Here is a 15,362-nt window from a genome sequence, read left to right on the forward strand (position 1 = left end):
GGCCTGTAAATTACGGCGGTCACTGCTACAGTGGGTACAAGGGAGCCAAGCAACCACTAAGGAGGACGTCCTCCAGCTCTTCCTGTTAGAACGATTCTTTAATGGACTAAACCCCGAGACACAGGAACGGCTTCGGGACAGGCGGCCAACGACTCTTGAGGAAGCCGCTCGTCTGGCCGATGAACATCATGATGCCAGGAGGCCACAGATGTCCGGATCAAAGGTGGTCACTATGGGCCCGCCCATGGACCTGGAGGGCCTCAAACCACCGAAGATTGTAGGGGGACCAGCTAGAAACCTACCACAGTCCCCCTGGGGCGCGATGCCACACCTGTCGTCAGCTGGGCCACCTGCAAAGACAATGCCCCAACCGGACTCAGCATACCCAGTGGCCAAAGGCGGGAACAGCTACCTTCAGCCGGTCTGCTGTACACTGCTACCAAGGCAAAGCTGACCCGGCATTGGGAGCTACGATTAACCAAGGGGTGGAAGAGATGGAGGAAGTGCTGCATGAAGTAGACCCCGTGCAGGCAGCCCGGGCAGATAATCGACAACAGCATCGACAGGTTGTGTGGGTTAATGGGAAACGTATGCAGGGACTAAGATTCCGGGGCAGCTTTGACCCTTGTGAAGCCTCATCTCGTCCGGGACGAAGAGAAGATGGACCGGACAGTGGCAGTCTGTGTAGCAGGGGGAGCCATACATCGACTACCCACTGCCAGGATTCACCTGAACTGGGGAGTCGGGGATGGCCTTGTTGAGGTCGGCTTGATGGAGGATTTGCCTGCAGACGTCTTGCTGGGAAATGACTTGGGGCCCATGTTGTCTGCATTCTCGGTGGCCCCTCTGGCTGAGACATATCCTGTGACCACCCGGAGACCAGCTCGAGCTGCGGAGGCGGAATCACACTCAGAGGCCCAGGTAAGACATTCCAGCCCTACACGTATTCCCATAGCCAGACACATTTCTTGGGCCACCCCAGATGAATTTAAGAGGGAGTTACTTCAGGATCCTTCATTAGAGGAATATCGTGGGAAGGCACAGGAGGGGAGAGGGGTACTGGAAGGGGAACAGTTTGTATGGAAGCAGGGACTCCTCTACCGGATCACAGAGCAGCACCACACAGGGACGAGCCCCACTATAAAACGACAGCTGTTAGTTCCCAAGAAGTATAGGCAGGAGTTGCTGCGAATCTCATGATATACCCTTGGCCGGGCACTTCGGCGTCAGTCGCACCAGGCATCGTCTGACACAAAACTTCTTTTGGCTGGGGGTAACCTATGATGTTCATCAGTACTGCCAGACCTGTGACAGTTGCCAGCGCATTGGCAAGAGGGGGGATCGATGCAAGGCCAAATTACGCCCCCTCCCCATTGTGGAGGAACCATTTAGCCGAGTAGCGGTCGATCTGATAGGGCCGTTAGCCAAACCCAGTCCATCAGGGAAAAGGTATATATTGACAGTGGTAGATTATGCCACACGGTATCCAGAGGTGGTTGCGCTACCTAACATACTGGCAGAGACTGTGGCGGCCGCCCTGCTCCAGGTTTTCTCACGGGTTGGATTTCCCCGGGAGATTATCTCGGACCAGGGTACCCAGTTTACAGCAGAGGTGACCAACCAACTGTGGAAGCTGTGCAGCGTAAAGTCCATTAGAAGCGCCCCGTACCACCCGCAAACCAATGGGTTGTGTGAACGCTTTAACGGGACATTAAAACAGCTCATTGGGACTTTTACCAGGACCTACAGGGACTGGGAGAAATTCTTGCCACACCTCCTGTTTGCCTATCGGGAGGTGCCCCAAGAATCCACGGGGTTCTCCCCGTTCAAGCTGGTATACGGGAGACGGGTAAGGGGACCCCTAGACTTAGTGCTGGAACACTGGGAAGGGGAGGGCCTCATAGAAGGGGTACCTATTGTACCCTATGTGCTGGAATTCCGGGACCGCCTACAGGAGCTGACCCAGGTTGTACATGAGAACCTGCAGGTGACCCAGCGGCGCCAGCATGTATGGTACGATCGGAGGGCCAGAGAGCGCACCTTGGAAATAGGACAGAAGGTCCTGGTGTTAGAGCCCACTAAGCAGAACAAGTTACAAGCTGCATGGCAGCGGCCCTACCGGGTAGTGGGGAAAATAGCCGACACAACCTATAATGTCACCGATTGTGACGACCCCAGGGTTATCTGCATGTTCCACGTGAATATGTTGAAGCCCTACCGGGAGTGCCCTGCAGAGGTAGTGGCCATCTGTGCACCTGAAGCAGAGGATTTAGCCGGACTTCCCTTGCCGGATGTTTTAGGGGAAAGGACTCAGTCTAAAACATGGGACCAGGTACACTTGGGTGAAGACCTAGGCCCCCGGGAGAGACAGCAGGCGGAGGTGTTGTTGGGGCTGCGGCAGAGGATGTTTTCAGAGAGACCGGGGTACACTCGCCTGGCACAACACAAGGTTGAGACCCAGGATCAGACCCCCCTGCGACAAAACCCCTTCCGCGTCCCTGAGTCTGTACGAGAGGAGATGCGACAAGAGATACAAGAGATGTTGCGTTTAGGTGTCATTGAAGAATCAGATAGTCCCTGGGCATCCCCCGTAGTGTTAGTGCCCAAGAAGGATGGGACTACATGGTTTTGTGTAGACTATCGTAAGCTCAATGAGAAAACAGTGACGGATGCATATCCCATGCCGCATGTGGATGAGTTGTTAGACCGGCTGGCGGGGGCAAAGTATTTGACCACCATCGATCTATGCAAAGGCTACTGGCAGATTCCCCTTAGTCCTGACGCTATTCCCAAGTCGGCATTTGTCACCCCGTTCGGCTTATTCCAGTTTCAAGTTATGCCATTCGGGATGAAGAATGCCCCGGCGACCTTCCAAAGGCTGGCTGACCGGCTTCTGGATGGTCTCCAGGACTATGCTTGTGCCTACCTGGACGACATCGCCATCTACAGTGCGACATGGGAAGAGCATCTAAATCACCTAGAGACAGTATTGGACAGGATCCACCAGGCCGGAATCACCCTGAACCAAAACAAGTGTCACGTGGGCAAAGCAGAGGTTCAGTATTTAGGGCATTGGGTGGGAAGTGGGAAACAGCGACCAGAACCAGCCAAGATTGAGGCCATAGCCAAGTGGCCCATCCCATGCACTAAAACCCAGGTCATGGCGTTTTTAGGGACAGCGGGGTATTACAGGAAATTTGTTCCCAATTACAGCAGCGTAGCCAAGCCCCTCACTGATTTGACCCGTAAGAACCAACCCCACCAGGTAACCTGGACCCCAGAGTGTGAGGAAGCCTTCCACCAACTAAAGGACGCCCTCACCAATACCCCTGTATTGGCTGCACCCGATCCAACTAAACGTTTCCTGGTTCACACAGACGCTTCTATGTTTGGATTGGGGGCAGTACTGAGCCAAGTCGGGCCGGACGGCCAAGAACACCCGGTAGCTTACCTGAGTCGGAAACTACTGCCCCGTGAAGTAAGCTATGCGGCAATCGAGAAGGAGTGCCTGGCGGTACTATGGGCACTCAAGAAGTTGCAACCATATTTGTATGGACGACAGTTTTCCCTCCTAACGGACCATAATCCCCTAGTCTGGCTTAATCGGGACTCCGAAAACAACGCCAGATTGCTGCGGTGGAGTTTAGCCCTACAACCTCTGGACTTCACCATCCACCACAGACCCGGCAAACAAAATGGTAACGCCGATGGACTAAGTCGACAAACGGAACTTGTACCAACCCCATACACTTCGGTCATCCCCAAACCGATCCATTGAGGATTAGACTGTGCATGCCGATCGCGTCGCTGAAAAGGGGGAGCCGTGTTACAGAACCACTCAGCACCCAGAATATGTTGTGCAGTTATATGTATATATAATAGGTTCCATGTGAGATGCATGTCCCTAATGTATCAGCAGTGTCCGCCCTCCCCCCACCTTTGTAGTTCCCACAGTAAACATCCGCAGGCTCCGGCCACCTGCGGCTTTTGTAATGCATGTCTGGCCTGACGCTTGTCTATTGGCCGGCCCTCTGTATCTGTGTGATATATTCTGTGAGTAAAGTGTGTTCAGACTGGAAATACATGGAGAAGCAGTGATCTTTTATATGCACCCATGCACTCAGAGGAATTCCAGCCAGCGTCCTTCATTCAGACTCCAGCCAATGCAGAGTGGACCTCCGAAAACATGGGGTGGTACTGAAAGAGGTACCCCAGCTTGGATGACCCCGTTACACTCCATACTGGTGGAAAACTAATGTTTGGGCGGACGGCAGGAATGGAAGGAGCACCATTAGTCTTTTGGAATGCAAAATTGGCTGGAGTAGATACCATGTCATGTTTGCAGAGCCCCTGATGTGCCTAAACAGTGGAAACCCCCCACAAGTGACCCAATTTGAAAACTACACCCCTAAAGGAATTCATATAGATGTGTGGTAAGCACCTTGAACCACAGGTGCTTCACATAATTTAATAAAGTTCAGCCGTTAAAATAAATAGAGTATGCTGATACACCATATGTCTTGGAAAACTGCTCTTAAGGTGCACAGCGGGGCTCGGAAGAGAAGGAGCACCATTTGACTTTTGAAGCTCAAAATTGGCTGGAATAGGTTGCGAAAGCCATGTGTGAGGTAGCGCTGTCATTTAAGTAGGGGATCACTCGCTTGGCAGCCACAAAATCAGATCCGGCACAGGTTTTCCATAAACTCAGAACAGTCCATGCGGTTTATTAAACATCATAAACCATGACCAGCAATATATAAACAGCATAGCGTACATGACAGAGCTTCACTCTGTCAGCAATGTCCAATACGCAGGCTTTTCAGCCTCACAGTTATATCTCACCCCGTCAGGGTTCTCTCATGGCTGCTTCTCCATACTGCAGACATTCATTCCCTCCAGGGAACTCTTAGGCACTTGCAGCCATTAAACACAACGTCCACACGTGCTGTCAGGCAGGAAGCCCCATCCCAGCGGGACCTTCCACACTGGACCAACCAGGTCCCAGCATTCACCCCCATGTGACCTACCCTGGCCACATTATATGGTCCATAGCCACGCCCACCGGGTCACATGACTCTGACCTCATCACAGGTCCTTCAAGCCTTTACACACTCTTTACAATAGTGCTTTAAACACACCCCCTGGGTGGGTTTGTAGATAACCAGGTCTGCCCATCTCTCTAGTTAACTGGAGACTTCTCCCTTACACATTGAAACAACACTTCAGCAGTATCACTGCTGATTAAAACATAAGTCTCCATCCCAAAGCCACCCACTTTGAGATACATAACGGCCATTCAGTATTCTGCCATTCATCCTTTCTCCTAGGACATCCACACAGTGCCCCCTAGTGGACTCAGTGGTTACTACACCACACATGTTACAGTTGAAGAGCCGCTGACATACCAAAACTTTAGAAACCCCCACAAGTGACCCATTTTGGAAACTACACCTCTCGTGAATTTCATCTAGAACAGTAGTGAGTATTGTAATGCATGAGAACTGTCAGTTGCACACTGGCAGATTGCCTGTTAGACCCTGCTGCTGTCTGAGTGTAACAGGCTACAGTAGCAAGCAGACCCGGAGATCATCATTTGGCCTCCGGCTGCCATCACAACTCTCGGCTCCCCTGTGATCACGTTACGGAGGTGTCAGCGGGGTGAGAGAAGTAACCCTCTCCCTTTAAAATTCTTCTAAATGTCGGGATCGCCATTGATCGTGGCATCTAGAAGATAATACAGGGTTAACATAATCTGTATCTGAGCCAATCAGGTCCCGATGATTTTGCTAGTCAGTGTTATCGCTCTGCATCGGAATCCCAGCGCTTGCAGGACTGTGAGTTTCTGAGCGTTGGAAGACCGCCGACGGTAGAGGAATGTCGGCACTGCACAAAGCTCAGCAAAGACCGCTGTTTATTTACTGTCGGTGGTCGGGAAGTGGTTAAGATGTGTTATCTTCTTTATTAGGGGCTTTGTTAGGAGCCGCTGTTGAAGATACTGGACAGAATAGCACAGTGTGCTGTACTAGTTTGTCTGGCAAAGTGATTGACTCCCTAGCAGAAACCGGACAGACCTCATTTTGATGAATAAGTCTGAGAGCTCACTGTAATTTAACTTGTTACTTTTTGTTCATCATTTCTAGCCCTATCAGGATGCTGCACCTGTAAGGAAAGTCATTGATTTCTTGGTAAGTTTGTCATTTTTTAAATTAATTTATATTTAATAAGTAACAACTTGTTTAAAGCACCAAAGAATCGGCATGATTTGGTAAATAAGTAATGTTTAGTATTTGCCAGCTCGCCCCACCCTGTGACGGTTGGTCATCATGACAAACATTGACATCGAACAAGTGTCTCTTAATGAATTAGGCTCGACTGATTCCTCATCATCAATACCGGAGTGAACAAAGTATTTATAGCAGACAACTGACATAAGTAGGCTGACGATTCTCCAACTCCTCTACCTCCCTTTACACGGCACATGATAAAACTCTCTCCCTGCAGCCACTATTGGGAGAGCTCAGATTTCCATTAACTAAGGTCGCCTTTGTGGTGACTGCAGGAAATCACTAATGCTATATGGCTCCCAGGAGTGGAGCGGCCGCCTCTGGTGAGTATGGCATGAAACAGATATATAATAAATAAGAGAACAGCTGCTGATGGATTCACCAATCAATGCAAAAATAGACCTGGAGCAGACAGAAAATTACTTTTACACATAAAGGATCAATTACAACAAGTGACACATGCCCAAAATAATATATTAGGGTAAGTGATCAGATGTTCTTTAATTTTCACAATTGTCTGGAGACTCCATTGCTTATTCCATCAAATTTCATTAGAAGAATTGATCTACATGCATACTGAATGGTATAAGAGAGCCTGCAGCCAGAGAAAAAAATGTAAAGTGCATAGTGTCCTATACGGGTTATGCAGTGTAAGAAAACATATGGTATGCTCACCTGGGGGGTTCTGTGTGACACAACCACTAGTAGCGTGAAGATAACAGCCACTGTAGCATCCACAAGAACTAAATGCACCAATAAACCAGAAGGAGTGTATTTGATCTGTGCTGGTGGAATGTCAAAGACAGGATCCGATGACCACCGGTAGAAAAAAGTGGTTTACCGTCAATGTGTTTCACAGTCAAACAGACTCCTTTTCAGGACAACCACATGTAAAGTGAGCAGTAAAGTTGGATTGGCTATGTACCCTTGGTCCTCTCAGCCTGTCTATGACATTCTAGCAGCGCAGATCAAATCCACTCCTCCTTGTATATCTATAAACATGCAACAATGGAATCTGTCAGGTGGTAATGGTATCTGTAACTTGACAAATCCATCACTGTACTGTTTTTGTATTAAAGGCAAACTATGGCAAGTGTGAACAGAGTCATAGTATTACTATAAGATTCTTACTACTTCAAATGCATGGTGGCTCAGTGGTTAACAGCACTGTTGATTTTCAGTACCGGGATCCTGGGTTCAAATTCCACCAAGGACATCTGTACGGAGTGTGTTCTCCCCATATTTATGTGGGTTTCCTCTGGGTACTCTGATTTCTACCACACTACAAAGACATACAAGTACTTACAGGGAAGTTAGATTGTGAGCTGAAATGGGGACAGCAATGATGATGTCTGTAAAGCGCTGTGGAATTAATGGCGCTGTATAAATGAGTAGCATGCAGGAATAGCGTGGAATGTTTACGGAAATGCTAGAAATATGTTATTTACTTTTATTTCAGATAAAGATTGCTTGCTTAGCGGGTGATATTACTGGATCCGGAGAAACAGTGGTATGAAAATATGTCCTCATTTTGTTCTTAAGATGTCTGTAAATAAAGCCTAAAAGAGCATATCAATTGGTTTAATAACAGATGTGTCACATATATATTAGACAATGAATTCTGGTAATGTCCTTTGATCTGTGCAGTTATCATTGTGCAGAGAAGGAGGGAGGTTGTGACTATTATTAATTGTGGTGATAGTGACATGACTTCTGAGATTTTACAGTGAAGACAAGTTATCATCTATCCACAAGATAGAGCATTGTTGTGAGTTCATTTTCCCCTTCACTATTGAGGCCCGAGGAACTCCCTCTTCTGGTAGAGAAAGGTAGTGAGCCTGATTATCAAACACCTGAGTTTGATGATGATGACTGGCTGAGTGGAGTTACTGACTGGATATAAGGCTGCCGACGCCCTTCTGCCCTGCGGGTGATTTCTCTGTGGGATCCTTGGAGACCAGTCTGAATTCCTGCTCTTCTAAAGCTAAGTTTTCTGCTCGGCTTTTTGCATTGGTGCTTTGACTTTGTTTTGCTTTGTTTTTCTGGATTTCTGCCATTCCCTGCTGGGGTGAGCTGAATTCCTTTAGCTCTGTCTTCTGAAAATACCTGAGTGCTGATTTAGTTTTTGAAGCCTAGCTGCTTCAGGGTCTTTTTCCATATCAGCTGTTGGCTTATGTCTTTGATAGGGTTTTGGCAGATTGCAGACAGCAACCTTCCTTTCCTGTTTAGTTAGCTTGGGCCCCATCGTTTGCTCAGCCTATCTTTCTATCTGTGTGAGTGTTTTTTCATCTTGCTTCACCGTCATTATATGTTGGGGGCTGCCTTTTACTTTGGGGTCTGCTCTGGGGCAGTTTAGATTTCCTTTTCTGTCTTTAGGCTATTTAGCGCTCCGGCTGTGATCGAGGGGTCTAGGGCATCGTAGGAACCCCCCACGGCTACTGCTAGTTGTGTTGATAGGTTCAGGGGTCTGCAATCTGATAGTTGCCAACTTCTCTGGTTTTCTGGACGTAGCTTCTATTTTTGTGTCGGCCTCCTACGGTGACTCATTCATAACAGAATCACCCGCCATACCGCAGATCCTAGGGTACTCAATAGCAGGAAAGAATTGTAAAAAAAAAAAAAAAAAAAGTGTATATTTCTTCCTCTATATCTCTGAGGCCGTAGGGGGAATTTTTTTTTCTCTCAATGGAGATAAAGCAATTGTCTGATCGTGTGGAGCAGCTCGCTGCGAAAGTGCGGGGAATTTCCGCCTACCTTGCTCATTCACATGCTGCTGAACCAAAGATTCCTACACCTGATGTATTTTTTGGGGATCAGTCTAAATTTTTGAATTTCAAAAATTGTAAATTTTTTTTTGCATTGAAGCCTAACTCGTCGGAGCTCCGCGCAGCAGGTTAAAATTGTCATCTCTTTGCTGCGTGGTGATCCCCAGGATTGGGTGTTTTCTTTGAAACCAGATGATCCTATTCTGACTAATGTGAACGCATTTTTTCAGGCCTTGGGGTTGTTGTATGACGAACCTAATGCCATTGATCAGGCTGAAAAGACCCTGCTGGCATTGAACCAGGGTCGTGATTCTGCAGAATTGTACTGTCAAAAATTCCGAAAGTGGGCAGTACTTACTACCTGGAATGATAATGCCTTGGCTGCTCTCTTTCGGAAGGGGTTGTCAGAAGCCGTAAAAGATACTATGGTGGGATTTCATGTTCCCTCTGGTCTTGACGATTCTATGTCATTAGCCATTCAGGTTGATCGGCGTTTGCGCGAACGCAAAGCTGCACGAGAGGTGTTGCCACCTGTTGAACAAATGTCTGAACCTATGCAATGTGATAGAGTTTTTTCCAGAGAGCAGCGTCAGGAGTTCAGAAGGCGTAATAAGTTGTGTTTTTTCTGTGGAGATGCCTCGCATATTATTTCTGTCTGTCCTAAACGAGAGAAACGCTTTGCACACACGTTTTCTGTTGGTGGTGTTCAACCTAAGTTTCTTCTGGCTATTACTCTGATCTGCTCCCTGTCCACATTTTCCGCCAAGGCTTTTGTGGATTCGGGAGCAGCCCTAAACCTAATGGACTTGGATTTTGCTAAACGTTGTGGATTTCCGATGACACCTCTGCAGACGCCTATCCCTTTGAGGGGGATTGATGCTACTCCTTTGGCTAAAAATAAACCTCAGTTTTGGACCCAGGTGGTAATGCGGGTTGCCCCAGACCATCAAGAAAATTGCAGATTTTTGGTGTTGCATAATCTGCATGATACTATTGTTCTGTGGTTTCCCTGGTTACAAATTCATAATCCAGTTTTGGATTGGAAATCTGTGTCTGTGGTGAGTTGGGGTTGTCGGTGTGCCTTTAGTGAGGCTCCGGTGTTTTCCACCTCTCCTCAGTCGCATGATGTTCCTGATTATTTGGCGGACTTTTATGATGTATTTAGTGAGAATGAGTCTGCGTCTCTGCCTCCTCATAGGAGTTATGACTGTGCAATTGAACTGAGCCCGGGGTGTAAATTTCCCAAGGGTCAGCTCTTCAATTTATCTGTACCCGAGCATGAGGCTATGCGATCCTATATTAAGGAGGCGTTGGAGAAGGGTCATATTAGACCATCCTCGTCACCCTTAGGTGCCGGTTTTTTTTTTGTAGCCAAAAAGGATGGATCATTAAGACCTTGTATTGATTATCGTGCCCTCAACAAAATTACTGTTAAATATCAGTATCCGTTACCCCTGATTTCTGATCTATTCTCCAGAGTTAAAGGTGCTTGCTGGTTTACCAAGCTTGACCTCAGGGGGCGTATAATCTTATTCGCATTAAGCATGGGGATGAATGGAAGACGGCGTTTAATACTCCGGAGGGACATTTTGAGTACCTGGTGATGCCTTTTGGGCTCAATAATGCCCCTTCTGTCTTCCAGTGCTTCATGAACGATATTTTCTGAGATTTTGTCGATAAATTTTTGATTATCTATCTGGATGATATTTTGATCTTCTCCAAGGATTGGGATTCTCATGTGGAACATATTCGGACTGTGTTACGGATCTTGAGGGAGAATTCCCTGTATGTCAAAGGATCTAAATGCCTTTTTGGAGTACAGAGGATTTCTTTTTTGGGATTTATTTTGTCCCCGTCTACTATTGAAATGGACCCGGCCAAGGTACAGGCCATTTACGATTGGGTTCAGCCCACTTCTTTGAAGGCCCTCCAGAAGTTTTTGGGTTTTGCTAATTTTTATCGGAAATTTATAGCAAAATTTTCTAGTATTGCCAAGCCATTGACTGATTTGACTAAGAAGGGTGCTGATGTGTTAAATTGGTCTCCGGAGGCTGTTTCTTCCTTTCAGGAGCTGAAGCGAAGATTCACCTCCGCCCCGGTTTTGCGGCAACCTGATGCTTCTGAGATTGGTGCAGGAGCTGTTTTGTCCCAAAAGGATCCTGTAACATCTAAAATGAATCCCTGTGCTTTCTTTTCCCAAAAGTTCTCTCCATCTGAACGTAACTATGATGTGGGGAATCGGGAACTGTTGGCCATGAAATGGGCATTTGAGGAGTGGAGACATTGGTTGGAGGGAGCTAAGCATCAAGTCGTGGTCCTCACTGACCACAAGAATTTGATTTACCTAGAGTCGGCTAAGCGCTTGAACCCTAGACAGGCTAGGTGGGCCTTGTTTTTTACACGTTTTGATTTTGTGGTTTCTTTTCTTCCTGGAACTAAGAATGTCAAGGCAGACGCCCTCTCTAGGAGCTTCTTTGCTGATTCTCCCGTGGTGACCAAGCCTGCTACCATCTTAGGCGAAGGGGTGGTTCTTTCTGCCATCTCGCCCGATTTGAGATGTGCTCTGGAAGAGTTCCAGGAGGACAAACCTGAGCGTTGTCCCAGTGGAAAGTTGTATGTTCCTGACCAGTGGAAGAAGTGAGTGATGTCTGAAGTTCATTGCTCTGCTTTGGCTGGTCATCCAGGTATTTTTGGTACTAGAGATCTGGTGAGTCGGTCTTTTTGGTGGCCCTCCTTGTCTCGTGATGTCAGGAATTTTGTGCAGTCCTGTGGGACGTGCTCCCGGTCTAAATCGTGTTCTCGCTCTAGTGGGTTGTTGATGCCTTTGCCTGTCCCCACGAGGCCATGGACCCATATTTCAATGGATTTCATCTCTGATATACCTGTCTCTCAAAGGATGACTGTTACTTGGGTGATTTGTGATAGGTTCTCTAAGATGGTTCATCTTGTACCACTCCCTAAGTTGCCGCCTTCCTCTGAGTTGGTGCCCCTGTTTTTACAACAGGTGGTTCGCTTGCACGGGATTCCTGAGAACATTGTATCTGACAGAGGAGTCCAGTTTGTGTCTAGATTTTGGAGAACTTTCTGTTCCAAGCTGGGAATTCAGTTGTCCTTCTCCTCTGCTTTTCACCCTCAGACCAATGGGCAGACAGAGAGAACAAACCAGACCTTGGAGTCATATTTGAGATGTTTTATTTCTGCTGATCAGGATGATTGGGTTTCATTTTTGCCCTTGGCCGAATTTGCTTTAAATAATAGAGCTAGTTCTGCCACCTTGATGTCACCTTTTTTTTGTAACTTTGGGTTTCATCCTCGATTTTCTTCAGGGCAGGTGGAGCCCTCTGCCTGCCCAGGTGTTGACACTGTGGTGGAGAGAATGCACCAGATCTGGGACCAAGTGGTGGATAAGTTATCTCTCTCCCAGGAAAAGGCCCAGCGGTTTTCCAACCGACATAGGACCATTGGTCCCCAGTTTAAGGTTGGTGATATGGTGTGGTTATCATCAAAAAATATTGCTATGAAGGTGGCTTCTCCTAAGTTTAAGCCTAGATTCATTAGACCTTACAAGATTTTGGAGATTATTAATCCGGTCTCTTTTCGTTTGGCTCTTCCTGTCACATTTAAAATCCATAATGTGTTCCATAAATCTTTGTTGAAGAGGTTTGTTGAACCTGTTGTTCCGGGGGTGGCACCTCCAGACCCCGTATTGGTTGAAGGTAACATGGAATATGAGGTAGAGAAAGTACTGGATTCCCGTCTGGCTAGACGGAGACTCCAGTATTTGGTTAAGTGGAAGGGTTATGGTCAGGAGGATAATTCCTGGGTCTCTGCCTCTGATATTCATGCCAAAAGATTGGTGCGTGCCTTTCATCGGGCTCACCCTGATCGCCCTGGTGGCGTGGTTGAGGGTTCGGTGACCCCTCCTCAAGGGGGAGGTACTGTTGTGAGTTAATTTTCCCCTTCACTACTGAGGCCCGAGGAACTCCCTCTTCTGGTAGAGAAAGGTAGTGAGCCTGATTATCAAACACCTGAGTTTGATGATGATGACTGGCTGAGTGGAGTTACTGACTGGATATAAGGCTGCCGACGCCCTTCTGCCCTGCGGGTGATTTCTCTGTGGGATCCTTGGAGACCAGTCTGAATTCCTGCTCTTCTAAAGCTAAGTTTTCTGCTCGGCTTTTTGCATTGGTGCTTTGACTTTGTTTTGCTTTGTTTTTCTGGATTTCTGCCATTCCCTGCTGGGGTGAGCTGAATTCCTTTAGCTCTGTCTTCTGAAAATACCTGAGTGCTGATTTAGTTTTTGAAGCCTAGCTGCTTCAGGGTCTTTTTCCATATCAGCTGTTGGCTTATGTCTTTGATAGGGTTTTGGCAGATTGCAGATAGCAACCTTCCTTTCCTTTTCTGTTTAGTTAGCTTGGGCCCCATCGTTTGCTCAGCCTATCTTTCTATCTGTGAGAGTGTTTTTTCATCTTGCTTCACCGTCATTATATGTTGGGGGCTGCCTTTTACTTTGGGATCTGCTCTGGGGCAGTTTAGATTTCCTTTTCTGTCTTTAGGCTATTTAGCGCTCCGGCTGTGATCGAGGGGTCTAGGGCATCGTAGGAACCCCCCACGGCTACTGCTAGTTGTGTTGATAGGTTCAGGGGTCTGCAATCTGATAGTTGCCAACTTCTCTGATTTTCTGGACGTAGCTTCTATTTTTGTGTCTGCCTCCTACGGTGACTCATTCATAACAGAGCATAACTTGTTGATCGGTGAGGTTCCGATCAATGAGACCTTCACTGACTGGCAGATCAAGGCACTTTTATCCCTGTTATATTGGGGTGGTAGAATAAATGCTCAATTACCTCTCCATTCATTCCCTCTGGGGCTTCCAAGTGTTAGGGTTCATGGACACAACAATTTAAACTGAACGATTGCTATCCGGGGATTTCATGCAGGCTCGGACTGGCCCACCGGAAAACCGGAGGATTCTCCGGTGGGCTGAGGCACTGATACTTGCTGGCATACTGGCCAGCACCTGCCTAGGGCCCTCACTGCTCCAAGGGCCCCCACTGCTCCAAGGGCCCCCAGGCAGTGGCTATGAGGCCCCTGAGTCAAGGGGGCCCACCCTGTGCCAGCATAGCAGCAGCTGGAGACCTGTCCCTGCTGCTAAAGGAAAATGGATATTCACGCTTCTCCACACCCCTATGGGCGTGGAGAGGTGTGAATACCATTTTTCTAATAGCGAGCAGCGTTAGCCGCAGGCCGCAGCTAATACTGCCCGCATGTAAAGCCCCACTACCGTACCACACACAAAGCACCTCACCACATACACACACACACAAAGCACCGCACCACATACACACACGCAGGCACTCAGACACACAGCGCAGGCACACAGACACAGCGCAGCACATCCTAGCGTCCTGCTTCCTGCCCGGCGCATCCTGTCTGAGAGAGCCCAGCTGGATAATGTCATCATCCAGCATGCTGTCTCAGGCAGAAAGCTTCTGGCAAGGAAGAGGCTGCTGGGATGTGCTGCTGCTGCGGGGAGCTGTGCTGTGTGTCTGTGTGCCTGCGTGTGTGTATGTGGTGCATTGCTTTGTGTGTGTGTGAGAGAGGGGTGGTGGGGAAGGACAATGATATTGGTTGGGGAGGCAATGAAGGAGGTGATGGACAATGATGGTGGGAGAGGCAATGATGCAGGTGATGGGCAATGATGGTGGGGGAGGCAATAATGGAGGTGGACAATGATGGTTGGGGAGGCAATGATGGAGGTGATGGGCAATGATGGTGGTGGTGAGGCAATAATGGAGGTGATGGGCAATGATGGCGGTGGGGGGAGGCAATGATGGAGGTGATGGGCAATGAGGTTCGTGGGGGAGGTAATGATGGAGGTGATGAAATGGACAATGATGGTGGTGGGGAGGAGGCAATGATTGAGATGATGGAATGGGCAGTGATGGGGTGGTGGGGGAGAAGGCAATGATGGAGGTGGTGATGAGGACAATGATGGGGTGGAGAGGAGCTGCATTATATTCTGTTGGGGGGACTGCATCATTCTAAGGGTACTACAATATATTCTGGGGGGCTACATCATGCTATATGAGGGGGCTACAGTATACTCTATGGGGGGCTGCATTATATTCTGTGGTGGGGCTGCATTATTCTCTCAGGGGACTACATTATATTCTGGGGGGCTACATATTACTATATGAGGGGGCTGCAGTATACTCTATGGGGGCTGCATTATATTCTTTGGTGGGGCTGCATTATTCTCTCAGGGGACTATATTATATTCTAGGGGGGGCTACATCATACTCTATGAGGG

The 15,362-nt window shown here is 48.0% G+C and overlaps 1 protein-coding gene across 1 annotated transcript in view; it reads left to right on the top strand.

Moving 5' to 3' along the window:
• The window catches only part of LOC141085801 (ranaspumin-like), a 54,921-nt gene that overhangs the window by 19,255 nt on the left and 20,304 nt on the right, over positions 1-15,362 (top strand). The window contains exons 10-11 of the mRNA XM_073571366.1: positions 6,141-6,185; positions 7,744-7,794. Coding sequence (XP_073427467.1) covers positions 6,141-6,185; positions 7,744-7,794 — 96 coding nt within the window. The remainder of the gene's footprint in view (positions 1-6,140; positions 6,186-7,743; positions 7,795-15,362) is intronic.

The sequence above is a fragment of the Dendrobates tinctorius genome, unplaced genomic scaffold, assembly GCF_039654945.1.
Source record: "Dendrobates tinctorius isolate UK_male_01 unplaced genomic scaffold, ASM3965494v1 ptg000029l, whole genome shotgun sequence".
Taxonomy (NCBI): domain Eukaryota; kingdom Metazoa; phylum Chordata; class Amphibia; order Anura; family Dendrobatidae; genus Dendrobates; species Dendrobates tinctorius.